A 15,990-nucleotide genomic window follows, 5' to 3' on the forward strand; every position below is an offset into this window, starting at 1 on the left:
ACATGTGTATTATAAGTATAGAATTTCATACCTTACAACATAACGCAGCTATACCTACCAATTTTGAAATTGTAGCAGTTATTTTGTCATGAATATAAACGAAATATGGCCGAAATATTTTAGACAAACTCCTAATGTATAAAAGGTATTATTAATTGCTTATAAGTAGTTTGTTTCTTCTTTAAAGATGGACTATGACCATTACTTTTATATTATCTAGAGTAGATATTTCGGTTTGTTTCACCATTCCCAGATTTACAATAAAGGTCACCAGCTAAATTTCACAACGTACATATGTATATATAATAAGGTATATACCCTTGTGAGGTAGACAGAGCCAACAGTCATCAAAGGACTGAATGGCCACGCTCAAGTCTATTGATAGAAAATACGGCCTAAATTTCACGCTATCATTATTAAAAATCACATTGTGACTGGGTTTACAGATGAACTCCTAAGTGTGTCATTTTATTATATTTTCTCAACGAAACATCACAGCCATACAATTCAAGCGTTTTCTATTTTCATTGACAAATTATATTTCACTTATTTAGCATCTCGTGAGACGTGACATTTTGTGTAAACAATTTGTAACCATGGGCAAGAAGGCACGGGTGTGCTTGATAACCGTGTAAATGCTTGACCTAACAGGAAATTCCCTTCAAAAGCTGCTCGAAACATTATCCACGGTAAAATTTATTTACTAGTTATATTACCATCGGCATTAAGATACCGTAACAGCCATAATGAAAATGTTTACGTAATCATTAGCTAAACTATTACCAAGTTACACCTACCTACAAACGACAAGGGATTTTAAGGGTTACAACTGTGGCAACAACACACAGAAACCGCTCCGAAATATGAGAGACTTGTATTTGGTGGAGATAAATTGAAGTCATGTAAGAACGTCAGTCATCTTTATTTTATACTTTTGTAATCAAGTTAGAACTTTCAATCCTAAAATTCTGTCATTGTCTTATCTACTTATTTCCGGTACATGTAACACTTCGGAGCTTTGAGACTGTAGTTTAAAAAAATCTTAACGTTTGATAGCCGTTCTTGATGAGACATGGAAAGATGTAGAAATAGTTGTTAAAACAGTTATTAAGAATTATTAAATATTTTAAGATAACTGGCTCCCATCACATAGATAAGAATTCAGGTCTACTTCTTATAATTATAAATATTCCAAATCATTCAACGAACTAGATAATATAAATGATTATATACATATGAAGCCAACTAGGCCTTTGCCATCAGCAAAAGCTCTTGAAATATCATAAATTTAAAAGGTGTGGCCTAGTTCTGGCTTAACTCGAATGCTAGCTTTGCGTAGGGTCTACAAATATGATAATTTCTGATTGCAGTGCAAAACAATAAATTGAATTTACGTCAATGTTGTGTGATGGTAATTTAGTTATAAAAAAAAAATTCCGAAAAGTTCATCAAAAACACGTCGAATATTTCAAAACTGTTTTGTAGACGTGTATGCATTTTATCGGTGTCAAAATGCATACACCTACTCACTTAAAACGAATCGGTATTCTGCGCACCGCAGGTGCATTGACCTGACATGGACCTGGGGCTATAAGAAAAATACAAAGGACAATAGACAAATTGCGAAATGTGGAACTTTCCTTAAAATTTTCACGGTCAAGAGTTGCTTTACGTTGAAAAGTCTGTTTTTGATAAAGCTGCAGATTTAACAGATCTATATGGAAAGTATACGAATTTTGTAAAATAAATAAATAAACAGAAATATTCACGTGATAGCTTATGGGTAAAGACTAAGATTCTAAATTTTAAAATAATAACAATTTAGTGTAAATAAGATAAAACATAGACAGTACACTAATTCAGGTTGCATAACAAGTTGAGACAAAAGTGCTTAGACGCGAAAAAAGTCGGTCGTTCGAATCTCGCTGATTCCGATTTTTGCATGCTTAGATGTTTTTAGAATACTTTGCAATTCGTCGTTGAATAGTACTTGATGCAGTCGTGTTCAATGTGCAACTTGCATGTGTGGGAAGACACGTTCGAAATTAATTTTATGTGTGTTTTTGTTAGTATGAAGTTGAAGAAAACAGTGGCTTGTTGTATCAAGGGAAAATCTATGTGCATCAGATACTCGTCCAAGATACCACGTATGCAGGTGATTCTTATTGTGTTATTAAAATGGTGTTTTATGAAAAGTTTAAATATTTTTACATCTCATACCTTGAATACTTTTAAATAATAAAAAAGAAGTTATTTGAAACAACTCATATCCAATAACGTTAACTCTTACGAAACTTAAGTGGCGCTTAATTACCCGTTACATTCACTGATTTGTATGAAATTAGTTAGGCCGCATGTCGAATCATTAGTGTTTATGGATACTATGAATACTTACTTAAATGAAAAAGAAAGTGATAGCATATTGTAAATTAAGTTGTCAAAGTTTTACGAATCAGTATTATTCCGGTATTTGCTTATATGCTTGACTTCTTTTATTCATACTTATACTACCATATTTTCAAAACTTATTTGTACTTTACTTACAGCTAATTAAACAGTATAAGTAGTAACAACATTATATTAAACACAACTTGCGTCATTTACTGTATGACGGAGTTTTGGCCATCAAAAATATAGACTGCTTTTATTTTTGCTCTATTTTCCATACATCACATACATAGGTCCACCATATGGTGAAACTATGTATGTGATGGTATATAGATACATACATTTATCGCCTGCTTGAGCTTCAAACAATTCCTTGATAGTATTATTAAAATTATATTTGGCGGCCTCGGTGGCAAAAATTCTCGAACTTACTTCGAGGGTAACGCAATACAATAAAAAAATCGTACATCACTACATAGTATAAAGCAGTCGATTTCTGCGTGTGTCCCTATGTCCGTATGTATGTCGGTAAAAATACTTCATTATTTTATTGTTTATATTATTTCTTTCTATCATCCAAGCTAAAATAAATAATCAAAGATCCGACCATCATCGGTCTGGTCTGGCGCCTTCTGTGACAGGGTGTCTGACGTTGTGTCACCTCTCCTTCTATTTCGAAACAGGCGCCAGTACACTCACTTCAAGTCAGACCAAACCAAAATAAACACATCTTTGAAGTCACTCGTCATACGGATGACCAATCGTAGTTAAGATTATGAGCGCTAATTAGTCATTAGAAGTTACAAAACAGCAGTTTTTTGGGTTGTACTTATATGTATTTCTTTAAACTTATATGTTGTCTTTTATTCATTAATAGCTATATGCCATTTACTAAGTCTTTTTGCATACAAGATAGAGACTACGTGGCGCTACGACGTCCGCGTTACGAAATTATAAAATTTGTGACAAAAATGGTTTAAACAATGGAACTATTTTTATCCGGTGGATATTAAACTTATAACATTATTTTTTTTCATGCTAATATTGATTTTGAGGTAAAAAATACGAATTTCACATTAAACGCGATTAATGTGACGCCATTGGCGTTAAGGGTTCCGGAGCCGATGTTGATAAGTTAACTTACCTACTAATAGTATTTCCTGTTACACAGGCATATATTATTCACGCATGTTGTTTAAACATACTTAAATTTTCTTATCAATTAACCATATAATCACTATTATCACATCATAGTCAGTTCTAGACTCGTAGGCTCATTTTATGTTCTGACAACAACAGGCTCTACCACTAATCTTCTCTACGTAACGTCTGCTGTGTACATACACACATAAACAACATACATGCAAATGTGTGAGTGAAACATGAATATGCTATCACTTTCCACGAACCCGCCAAATAATAAGCGGAAAAGAGACCGAAAATTGAGCGGGGGGGAGCCCGCTGAATTGATAAAAGCAACAGTTTACCGCGACGAAAATTCAGTTTGAAAAGGACCATCGCGTGGTACGCGTCGTTTATCTTGCAGTATTGCAACGAGGTTAAAATGTGACTTCGGTGTTTTATGAGTGATTCGAATGATATTTTCTATAGCGATTTACGGTGCTTATTTTTCTTTTAACAAATAGGAAAGTGCACTAGTTTGCCCGCGACAGCGACAGTGACGTGACGTGGACGCGACGCGTCCAAGGATTAAAAGTTTATTGCGACGAGACACAATCTGAACAAAAACTTTCGATACGATCTATAATTCTTTATACGTTCCGAACGTAATCATAAGACTTTACTATCAGATCACTTCTCTAGCACACGTGACAGACGAAAATTCGAGAATATTTAAGAAAATTTGAATTCAATCTTCTTGGTTCCTGAGTTCCTATTTATCTGTGGAGGAATAAGGGGTCTTCATTAAATTATGGTTGTTTCGAAAGTCGACAACATGGCCTCGTATTCCACATACGCGGGAAAACCGAAAATGTTCTTCCCAAAGAAGGTAAGATAATATATATTATATTATGTTTGCACAGTAACACATGTTGTTTATTTGGTTGTGACGGTTGCTAGTTTATGTTTTATTTGGAATATTTCCAACAACACATTTAAAATAGAACCTAACAAAGCAGAAATCCTTTTCAATACAATAATTTCACTAGTAATGTAAGAATAATTAATATTTATCTAATTACACAAGGTAATATTATTACTTAAAATCGCAGCTATAAACATAAAATTTATATTACAAGCAAGACTACAGTTATTATTTAATTCAAGTCCAATCAAAATCGTTATTTAATAAACATTAGAATGAAATAGGTTTTATGATTTGATTTCTTCCTATCTTGGAATTCTCGTAGTTATTGTTAAGCGGAACAAATTGTTTTTCAAATATAATATTAAATTTTCCTAAAATGTGTTTCGAGATCGTATTGTAGGCGTCGCAATAATTAAACATTCCTACTATTTAACTATCAAACACAAAAGGATCTTAACAAAATAGAAACACATTAATCTTTCTTTTCTCTAATAGGTAAGTAGGTACTTCTTTAATCTTGACGGCACTATACGTATTTTCATTTTCCCGTTTTATCACTTGTTTCCTTCTCTTATTCTGTTTACATCGAATATTGTACCTACTTATGAGATATAAGTAATATATTTAGGAATAATCTGTTCCTGAAACATCAGAAAACCTACTTAGATTATGATATGATTTTCTTTAACTTTCAATAAAGTTTATATTATATAAGTATTTGTAAAAATTCATATTTATTTTCATATTAATATTAATGTTGATATAAGTAATAGTCGAAAATATGAATATAGTTTGCGTCAGAATATCACTCATTTTAGATCAAGAAATGGCACTCGTGATAACGAGAAAATTACAAAGACAAAATAATATGTTTTTTTAACTGATAATAGTTTTATTTAAACTACATTAAGTACTGAAAGTAAAAGGAACCCTCCACACACGTGCTACATCCGTGTTCACACACAATTGTATTATACAAGGTTCTCTGCAATATCTTTGACCTACAAACGATGAGAGTCACAACATAATGTTGTGGCAATAAAGACGATTGTCTTCAGATCAGATCCGCTCAGGTTAAAGGGTACAGTCGTTCCCACATCTGGACATTATAACCCAAACTGAATAATTTATACTTTATTGGCATGGTAACAAGTGGTAATTTTGTTTGTACAACATATCCTTTGATACAGCCGCTGTGTCTGATAAGACTACACGTTACACCACTATGGTTGCATAGCTGCATTAACCATTTGTGGCATAAAATGTAATTGATTGCAGTCTCTATATAGGTCATGGTTGGTAAAGATATAAATCAAAGGACGTAGTTAATATTCATCTTCACTGATGACTACTGAGACAAAGGCTTACATCAGATATATCACGAGAAACTTGTTTTAATTGTTATATATTGATTGGATACCAAGAATTTTTCATATAAATGGTACATCTCTGATGAAACATAATTTTCCGATTGAATTGACCCTGATATTACTAGCAGTTATTTCTTCACTAAAGAAAACCAAAAATTGGTTGCGTAAGGGTAAATGTATGGATTTAAATCAATTTTATCTCATATGTGTTATATCTTATTTTCATTGCATAGTAAGAATTCTTAGAACAGTTTTATCTGATTTTCCCTACAGTAGGTAGGTAAGTAGGTATTGTCACTATAAGATAATATCAAGAAACGCCGGCGCCGCATTCAGCATCGGTGACAATTTAGACGAATCGGTTTTAAATTAGTAAATTGCTTAACTAAAAGCATAGGTACTCTAAAATTCGCTTAAATTCAGTGGGAAATATACAACTGGGGTCGCAATATTCATTTAATCAATTGATAGGTCTTGAGTTAGGTATCATATTCATTTATATTGAACGGACACCAAAACGCCACACTCTTCCATTGTTTTCCTAGCTCAGAAAATAACATTTTGATTATTACCTTAGAGTATCGACTAGATATATATGTCAATGATTATTATTACTATTAAATGGAAAAATCATTCGTCATGATTTCATGACGAATAATCTTTCAACAATGACAGATTTAATACAATCTTGCCGCGTTACCAAAGTGTATTGGAAAATTTTTAAAATATCTAAAATTATATCCTGAAAATTTTAAAGTAAGACGTATTACAGCTAAATATAAAAGCTATCAAAAACTAGGTGGTTATCTAGTTCATCCCAAAAGATTATCGGTAGTTAGTTCTACCGCACAACTGGCAAAATATGCAAAAAAAAATACTGCAAATTGTCGCATAACTACAACTGGTACTGGTTCCGTTGATCCCGAATGCATTCCAAAGAGGCACGTCATCGTGGCTACAATGGGGATACCGGGACATACAGGCTCGGGAATGCGGCAGGAATGCACCACTCCTGTTTGAGAATCTGATTGGGTATTTTAAACTTGCTGTCAATCAAGATATTTAAATTTTAATTTGGTTTTATATTTGTTTTTCAATAAGAAGACGAAGGTGTTTGATTTAAGAAGATTACTTAAATTATTCGGTGCTAACTCTGCTATATACTAAGTGTCATTTATTTAGTACAAATATTTGTTTACAAAATATCAATGAGAGTTTCTATTATACTTTTAGCTAGATCGAAATTCGTATAAGGCTGTCTCAACACCATCATTCAAATACTACTTATAACTGAGGTGTTCATCAACTCCTAAATATTGAATTTACAACAATAAAAAATTGTTATAAAAATATATACTTTTTTGAACAAGACAATTCATACGATGATCTTACATCTTGCGATGATTCCATTGATGTAAAAAATAACTTCAGGTGACCTCCTCATACACCGTATTAAGGCTTATTGAAATATATAGAAAATCAATACAATTACTCAATTAACTTCCCTGTCTAGGTACTCAGTGCAGATATCATTTGAGATACGTAGTTACCTACTATGAATCCAATTTGCTGTCCCGCGTAATTCATATAATTTATTCTATTTACCAACGTTTATTTATATACTTTAGATAAATATAAGGCAGAACCATAATTTACCTAATCATCTGAGAAATTGCGATGCAGTGCTCAATGGGTCTGTATGAGAGAAACAACTTTGATGTTAGAAAAGATTTAAGGTCGTTTTTGAAAGATGACTATGTAATATTTTATTATTTAAGCCTGATTATTAAACTTCAATTACTTTTATACGTCATATTTCAGGATTACTTCATGAGTGCAATTTTTTTTGTTACATTTTTACCTAACTACCTATGTTATGTCATTAATGACTACCTATTTAGAGTAGTAATGTATTAAAGTATATTATAAAAACATTTTCTTGAAGCAATTATGACAATCATAAATTAAGTTTAGTGTCCGTTGCCAGCAGACTCACATTATGACATTTCTCAATGCTATAAATCGAAACAAATAGTTCTTTTTAATATTTTGTCTGGTTGAGCAAGTAAACAAAATAAACAATACCATTCGAGGTGAATGTTAACTCAATTCTACAAAATGTTTCTTTATTAGACCATTTAAATGTGGTTCATATGATAACATTTCATCCAGACTTTCCTCAAAGGAAATCGCGGGCACCAAAAATAGCGTTTCCGCTGCACCGCTAAGTAGGAAGTCTACAGAGTTGCTTCCGGCCGCCCACAGCCAGCTCTCCACTCTCATTTCATTGAGTTTACACCGACTGCCTACACACAGTCAGATCTGAATCAAATTGCTCGTTCTCGTATTTATACGACGCTAAGCGCTGTTTAATGATTTTAAACACGTCATTAGAGATGGTCAGTCCTGAGGAACAATCGAGAGATCTTTATCATCAGTAATTTTGTGAAGTCGTTCATGATGATGTTCTTAATTTGAATTCATAGTCATATTTTAATGAAAATCACCTGTTGATTAAAAATATCATACGTAATAATAAAACTGTTCCTCATAAAATCTGCACTGAATCTATTCAATCAGATACACAAAAACCAGTAAAAATGTAAATACCCATTCTAATATATAATTCTGTAAGGAATGTTAATACGTATTCCCTATACTTAATTTAACTTCATATAACCTAACAAAATTATAATTCAGTAAATTCACAAAGGGCTAAGTAGTCACGAACTAATTAGTAGACGGCTTTACTCAAAGGTGAAACCTGATACCTACAATTAGTTCGAATTAATATCTCAGTTCTTACGACACCTTTATCTGTCAGGCTTACATTTCTAAATGTTTAGAATATTATATGTAAATCAATCAATGAACCATGTAAAATTACACAACATCGGTTCGTTTACCGCACTATGGAGGTAATGAAATCGAATTATATTCAACTAGCAAAATTACTTATTATCGAACTAAGTACACGACATTAAGTCCTATTAATGGTTCTGTCATTAGCATGCAGTAAAATAACTAGACACCTAATCAGTTGAAAAAAATCTTAAGATCATAACGTGTCAAGTTGATGTTATTGTTTATATTGATATTGTGTGGTAGTAACAAGGTAAATGAACTGAATGTGTCATGGTTCTGGGGATTTCTGATTCATTCTTTAGATACCTAGTAATTTTTCAAATCTGGATACTTTTTGCTACTTTATTCACTATTTTAGAATTAGTTAATACTTCAACCGTATCAGCATATTATTTTATTTCAAAATATCTTATTTTAATAAATAAATTATTTTCATTTTTCAGGTACGTTCAGAAGAGTCTCTGCTTTCACCGGAAAAAATCACCAAGAGTTCAAGATGGGTACGTTATACTATGTATATCTTGGTGGTGGGTAGCTCAAGTAAATAATCATTAATTTATATTATGTTTCCCGGCACATCAGTTTCTTTCACGCCGAATTTTTAAAGGATGACTGATGATGAAAAGAATGAGTATTTACCTAAAGCAGCAACAATGATCCACACAGAATAATAAGAGGATAACTAATCTGTAGGTTAAAATAATTATGATTATTATTTTAAGTTCTAAACATGAAGGTTGATATTTCATGCATATGTAACATAATTAAACAAAGTCCACCTACACCATACCATACCTAATTACATGATAAAGCCATCGCGTCCGCTCCGTCACTCCTCAAACAAATGGCCACACAAAAGAACTTTGTTTTCAGATATATCGGACAAATAAATACGGAAAGATTATAAAGCAAGGAGCGAATTTCTCAGAATACGTGGGTTTTGACTGTTATTTGAAGTTCATCGTCCTGCACTTACGGTGAACTTTAAGTTTTAAAAGAACGAATAGGAATTATATGAGAACACAGTTTGGCCTTCACAATTAAATTTATAATGTTTGGGATGAGCCATGCTTGAGAAATAGTTGAAGGGTAATGTCTATTGGTGTCGATTTTATCCTCAGTTGTTACACTATTCTTGATACCTTTGTTCTGAAGCAAGCCTTATTCTTATACCCGTTGTTTTCCTGAACATTGCAATTAAATGTTTGAACTGATAACTTAGTTTCTTATTATGACGCACATCATCATCATCATCAGCGATCATCGCTAGATTGTTATATTTGAGTTATTGAAGCAATGAGTAGTTATTAATGATTTCAATATAACCGGTAGAGAAAATAAGACTATACTTCCATATCTGAATCTCGCAGGGGGCTACTAAATAAAAAAAAATAACTAATAAGTACTTACTTAATTTCCCGGTCAAGATCAAGCTGAGAGCTGAAACCAAACAGATAATATATTAATTACATAGTATCTGGTAGACAAGGAGCTAAATACCTACATAATTAATGAGAACACTTGGCACATCAACCATGGATGAACTTGTCAACAGAGTTATCTGTTTGCTGAAGGTATCACCACGGATTATGAAAACAAGCCACACTGAGGCCAAACAAGGAAACGTGGGATTTACCTCATGACAAATCTTGTGTAATCATATTGACAACTAGAGGCTAGCTGTATGAATTTTAGAATTAAAATTTATTTATGTGAGCCAGAATCCAGCAGAATTAGTCGGAAAATTATAAAATACCAAGATACATTCAGTATTCTGTAAGATAACCATTTGTCTTCGTACAGTACAGTAACAGCTTGATGAATACCAAAGACTTGAGAATAAAATTATGTGTGAATGTGTTAACGTTTTTAAAATAAATCATTCTCCCAAAGGTATCAAGATATTTTTTGAAATATAATTAAGTCTTAGTATTTAGTATTTACAAACCAACAAAAATAATTTACGTATCAGTAAATATACACTTATACTTGTTATTACCCTCCGTAATAGTGAATGATTTATGAAATCGCGACCTAGAAATGTTAATGTCATGGACTTCATGTCTTGCAATGCATTCATGTGATTTAATATTTTGGCACATATTCTGTATATCAAGCAAATACTGCTGTTTGAATCAATGTATTAAATTTAACATTTTGATTAATTGTGATTGTGCTGTGTGGTTCCCGGCACTTGTGAATAAGACCACTCCATATATTTCCAATGGATGTCGGAAAAGGCTAATATACTTGAGATTGTTCTTGCAGGCGATGGGCTAGCAACCTCTCATTAAGTGAATCTCAGTTCCATCATAAGACCATACAGGTGATCGTGGCCTTTCAGTCTTTTCAAGACTGTTAGGTGTATCTACTTCGCTAGGGTATAGATGTAATTTTATGTGTGCATGTAAGTACATGTACTTATGTACATTTCAATTTAAAACTAAACATACATACATATCATCACGTCTATATCCCTTACGGGGTAGACAGAGCCAACAGTCTTGAAAAGACTGAAAGGCCACGTTCAGCTATTACACGGCTTAACGATAGAATTGAGATTCAAATAGTGACAGGTTGCTAGCCTGTCGCCTAAAAAAGAATCCCAAGTTTGTAAGCCTATCCCTTAGTCGCCTTTTACGACATCCATGGGAAAGAGATGGAGTGGTCCTATTCTTTTTCTTTTTTTTTATTGATGCCGGGAACCACACGGCACGGAACCACACGGCACTTAAAACTAAAATTGAGAAAAATATATCCTATTAAATAGGGAATAGGGAAACTTCCAAAGTAATAATGTAATCATTTATTTAACAAAGAAATATGTTGACAAACAACAAAAAAAAATCTTTGATTCGCTACCATTACCACCTACCCGGCCAAACTATGTGTGGTGACTCACAAGACATAAATCAAATAGAAAGTCCATATTCAACGAAGGAATGCATTTAATAAAGGAATGTTGATTAAAGTTTCTTTATAATTTACAAATAGTACTTACCTACAAAATATATTTGATAAAGGGAGTTGTTACCGGTGGAAAAGATCTGCAATACGCATCTGAATAGAATGTAAATAAAAACTATCTACCTATTTGAATGCATTTTGGAATTGCAATTGTTCAGCGAAAAAGCTTTCGAATGCTTGTGAAAGTAATACGAATGTAGGTGTAACCAGGATGTCATGAGTCACCAGCGGGTGTAATCCGCGCACGCGCGAGCGCAGGTAACATCTACACTGTGATAAGGCATTGTGGCCACGTGAATGAACAGTGAGTCAGCAACCACTCGATAGCTCTTTCATCTAGGAAGGTATAATTGCATCTTTGTTGTGACTCATATCTCTTGATGCTATTTTAATTCATACGAGTATTGATAACGTATAATATCTTTCATGTTTAGTTAAGGTGTTTATTTACATACACAAAATATTTCACCAGATTTGTTTGACAAAATATTGATGTCCAGTCTAAAGAATTTGGTTCCGGAAATTATACGTCTTGTAGATTAGATTATTGGAATTGCTCTAGAATGTGCAATATTGCACAACTCAATGAAGTAATACTTATCGTTGAACGTTGAAGATGAGCTGATGACACAACTTTCATAGTAACGTTATATTACTTAACCGATTTTATCTATGAATGAAATTGTTTAGTATTAATCATTTTTATATCTCCAAGAAATGACTAGGTATTAAGCAGAACTCTAGCAAAGTTATGAATGTTATAGTCGATGACTCAATACAGAGTCATTGTTTTTGTAAGGTATAAGTATTTATCCCTAGACTTGTATATTTTTTTATTTTTTCGTTTATTTTTGCAAATAGTGATCAAATCTCGGTTTATGATTCCAGAATTTACCCTTCGCGTGTAAATGAAATGAATATTAAAAACTGCTTAAATCGACTTTTTGGCGACAACGAATCGTTAATAAGACGTTTCTTTACGCATTCTGTTACAAGCATGTGTTGATGTTCACTTTTTGGCTCGTCTGGCTGCAGTAAAATTAAATTACTTATTCTCGATTTAGAGCTCGACGTTCGGTTACCCACTGCCTGCCGTCGCCACATGTGCAGTTCGAGATAACAAATACCTACTTAAGTATTAAAACAAAAATCATTGTTATTGTGCGCAACATTTACGGTATCAAGGAGTTTTTCAGAATACTCTGAAACTGAAAAGACTTTAAAATTTGGAATAAAGAAATGCCATAAGACTTGGACCTACACGCAAAAATGTATCTTTCTTTTACTTTCAATTAGTTACCTACCTTATATTTCAGTCATAAAATAATTTTATATTTATGAAGGAAATATTTCAAAAGTAAATTGTTTTTAAACCTTTTAATACATTATACCAATTAATGTATATGTAATGTATATAACTTAAAAACTTGGATTTCTTCTTTAAGGCGACGAGCTAGCAAACTGTCACTATATGAATCTCAATTCTATCACTAAGCCAATCATCAGCTGAACGTGGTGTATCAGTCTTTCCAAGACTGTTAGCTCTTTTTACTCCGCAAGGGATATAGACGTGATTTTATGTATGTACATAATATATATATATATTTTTAATAACTACACTTCATAGGCTCATAAATTAGACAAATTTTTAATATTAGACAGGTTTCATAAGCATTTATCTGCAATCAATAACTGCATCAACTGATGTACCAATTATTAAGTAACTATAAACAGAAAAAAACCTCAGAACAATTATTATAATGTACCGACCGAGGAAAAAACATCTGCAGATGCATCATTTATTTACAGTTGATTTCCTCTACATAATAAGGTTTCGTATCTCGTAAAAGAAACCGTTTTAAAACCACATCCTTAAGAGAGAACGGTGAATAATCCATGTTATTCACAAATTTAGTTAACATTTCATGTAATCTGTCTAGGTTAATCGCGTTTTGGCATTCGCTATACATACCGATCGTTCTGGAATGACTCGGCTATCTCAAAAGAATTACGAGAATTATTGAGAAATTTTTTCTAAGGGTCGGGGTCTTGTTTTAAAATATCGATTTCGAATAATCATCCATTTTGTAATATAACAAGTTCATCCCTAATAAGATAAGAATTACCTGAAGCAATTTACTCATATAGATAATAGATAATTACTTAAATAATCCCAAAATCGATAACGATTTCAAATGTTGTCGACTTAAATCGTTATCTTTATTAATAAACCTTATTATCCTAATAGACATAATAGGTTTACCAAATGGCATAATACTCGTAACACACCTATGATTCAATAAACGAGTCCCTTCGCTGACATTGAAGGGTCATTGACTCATTAATAAAGAAACCTGACGGTCTGATGTAAAATGTAAACCTTTAAACAATGATCACAGGTTGAGATTAAATTGAAATATCAAGAAATTCCTTTTAAATTGTTTAAAGCTTATGTAGTCTTAGAGTACCAATACTTAAAACGCACATACAAATATAACCGGTTGGCACAAAAAATCAACCGTCGACTTATAAATAGTGATCGATCTCGTCAATAAATTGGAGGACATTGATAAGATCAGAGTATCTCATCATCATCACAGTTGTCCATGAAGCGGATGCGAAGGTCCGTGGGTGGAGCCCCCCTTCGCTCTTCTCCCCTCGCCATTCTAATTAGCCCATTGTGGTTGTGGTCGCCACTCGCCAGTTAAACTTTGCGTTGGCTTGGTCGCCGTTGCCGGTATTCGGGACGGAACGGAACTCAGTCACGACGCGTACTCCGATACGGAGACACGTGCTGCTTTTGCCAGCTCTAGTGTACGCACGCGGCAGCACGAATGTGATGGCGATAAGTGATCAACAGTGCTCCCAGTTGATAACGTCAAATGTTATCTTGCATTGGAAGTTCCAATATGTGAAAGTGCGGATCTAATAGTAATTTCGAACAGTGCTTGTTTAGTGCACCAGACAAGGTAAAACCATTATGCTCTGTTCGTACACTGCAAAACCTGGCACCATTGTACGGGCGTTTAGATTCTGCATACCTACCCCTACTACATGCATGAATGTTAACAAACACATTCCATTCATAAACTTTTCCTTAAAAGTAATAATTTGTACAAAGAAAATGCTTTAGATACTCTTCTTATCTTTAAGTTTTGTTTCTATGCCAAATCAACTTATGTTGCTGATATAAAAATAGCTTCGTATTTTGTATTTTTAAAAATAGGTTCAGACGTTTGGTCGTCGTCACAATATTACCTACCAGGTTTTACAAACTTTCTATTTTATAAAGGCGAATTTATCTCGTACCATTTGAATCTCTACTTTTATTGGAAAAATGCTAGTCATCAAATATAGACATCATCGGCGCCTCTACTTTTATCTCTGGGAATAGCCAGTCTCTCTTAAACCATAATACGTCTTGGTGCAAACCATGCAACACGATGCAACCAGGAACATTCGAACATAAAACAGAAACAGTGCTTATACAATATGGGTTTCATTTGTTAGAAGTTAAGGCTCAAAATCACGTAAAGGGTAAGACAGGGAAAATTAATTCAGTTTTTAAATGTAATGAATAGTAAAACGTGAAAGCTGTTCTCAGAACAACCTAGAGCATACACATGTGTAGAATATCTATGGTAGAATTTATAGTCGGTATAGCGGACTTGTGTTTAACTACGACACTGGAAATACTTATTACCTAGCTAACATAAATTACATAAAGTGCTTTAGTTAAGCAAATTTCAATATCAAGGAAAAACAAGAAGATAAGTTTTTCCAAGTTACTTTGACGATATAATCATTACAGGCATGTTTATTGAAAAATGTGATATAGGTATATTGGAAAATTAATGAAATTGAAATAGAATTAAATCATCTAGAAGTTGCGATTTGCAATTACTACTTATAAGAAAATGATTCTTACTTGACTGATTAAATTACCGTTATTTTTAAATTGAAATTAAAATTTAGAAATAACCTTCATTTATACTTTATAATGTTTCGTAAATATTCACATTGCTTACCGGTTCTTAAACGTTTATTAACTTTGTTTACTATTTAATCAGGTAATAAATGACGGATGATGTTTAATTTGAATAGAAGTTGCAAAACGTGCTTTACTTTAACTTAGTTTAACACATAACCAAATTACTAAATATACTCTTACTGGCCACTGACCAATCTGAAATGCAACTGTAAATTATTATCTTTTCATGTTATATCCGGTAACTGGGCTGAGATAATATTTTTATATAAACACACGTCAGCACTTATCGTTATCGTTCCACTATCCGCTTTATAAAGAGCTTGTGGCGTATCCTGTGACGTATTGAGTTATACTGGATA

General features: G+C 32.9%; 1 protein-coding gene across 5 annotated transcripts in view; it reads left to right on the top strand.

Annotated features, from left to right (window-relative positions):
- LOC106139082 (NAD(+) hydrolase sarm1) overlaps positions 1-15,990 on the top strand; it is a 52,812-nt gene that overhangs the window by 24,271 nt on the left and 12,551 nt on the right. Inside the window, exons 1-2 of one of the 5 annotated variants that reach the window (XM_013340436.2) lie at positions 3,903-4,399; positions 9,117-9,173. The exons of 1 other annotated variant lie outside the window; for it this stretch is intronic. In XM_013340436.2, coding sequence (XP_013195890.1) covers positions 4,322-4,399; positions 9,117-9,173 — 135 coding nt within the window. In that variant the 5' untranslated portion in view covers positions 3,903-4,321. Of the gene's footprint in view, positions 1-3,902; positions 4,400-9,116; positions 9,174-14,401; positions 14,610-15,990 lie in introns of those variants that run through there. 3 more of the 5 variants (XM_060954892.1, XM_013340437.2, XM_013340439.2) reach the window with 3 other exon arrangements.

Source organism: Amyelois transitella, chromosome 5 (genome assembly GCF_032362555.1).
Source record: "Amyelois transitella isolate CPQ chromosome 5, ilAmyTran1.1, whole genome shotgun sequence".
NCBI lineage: Eukaryota > Metazoa > Arthropoda > Insecta > Lepidoptera > Pyralidae > Amyelois > Amyelois transitella.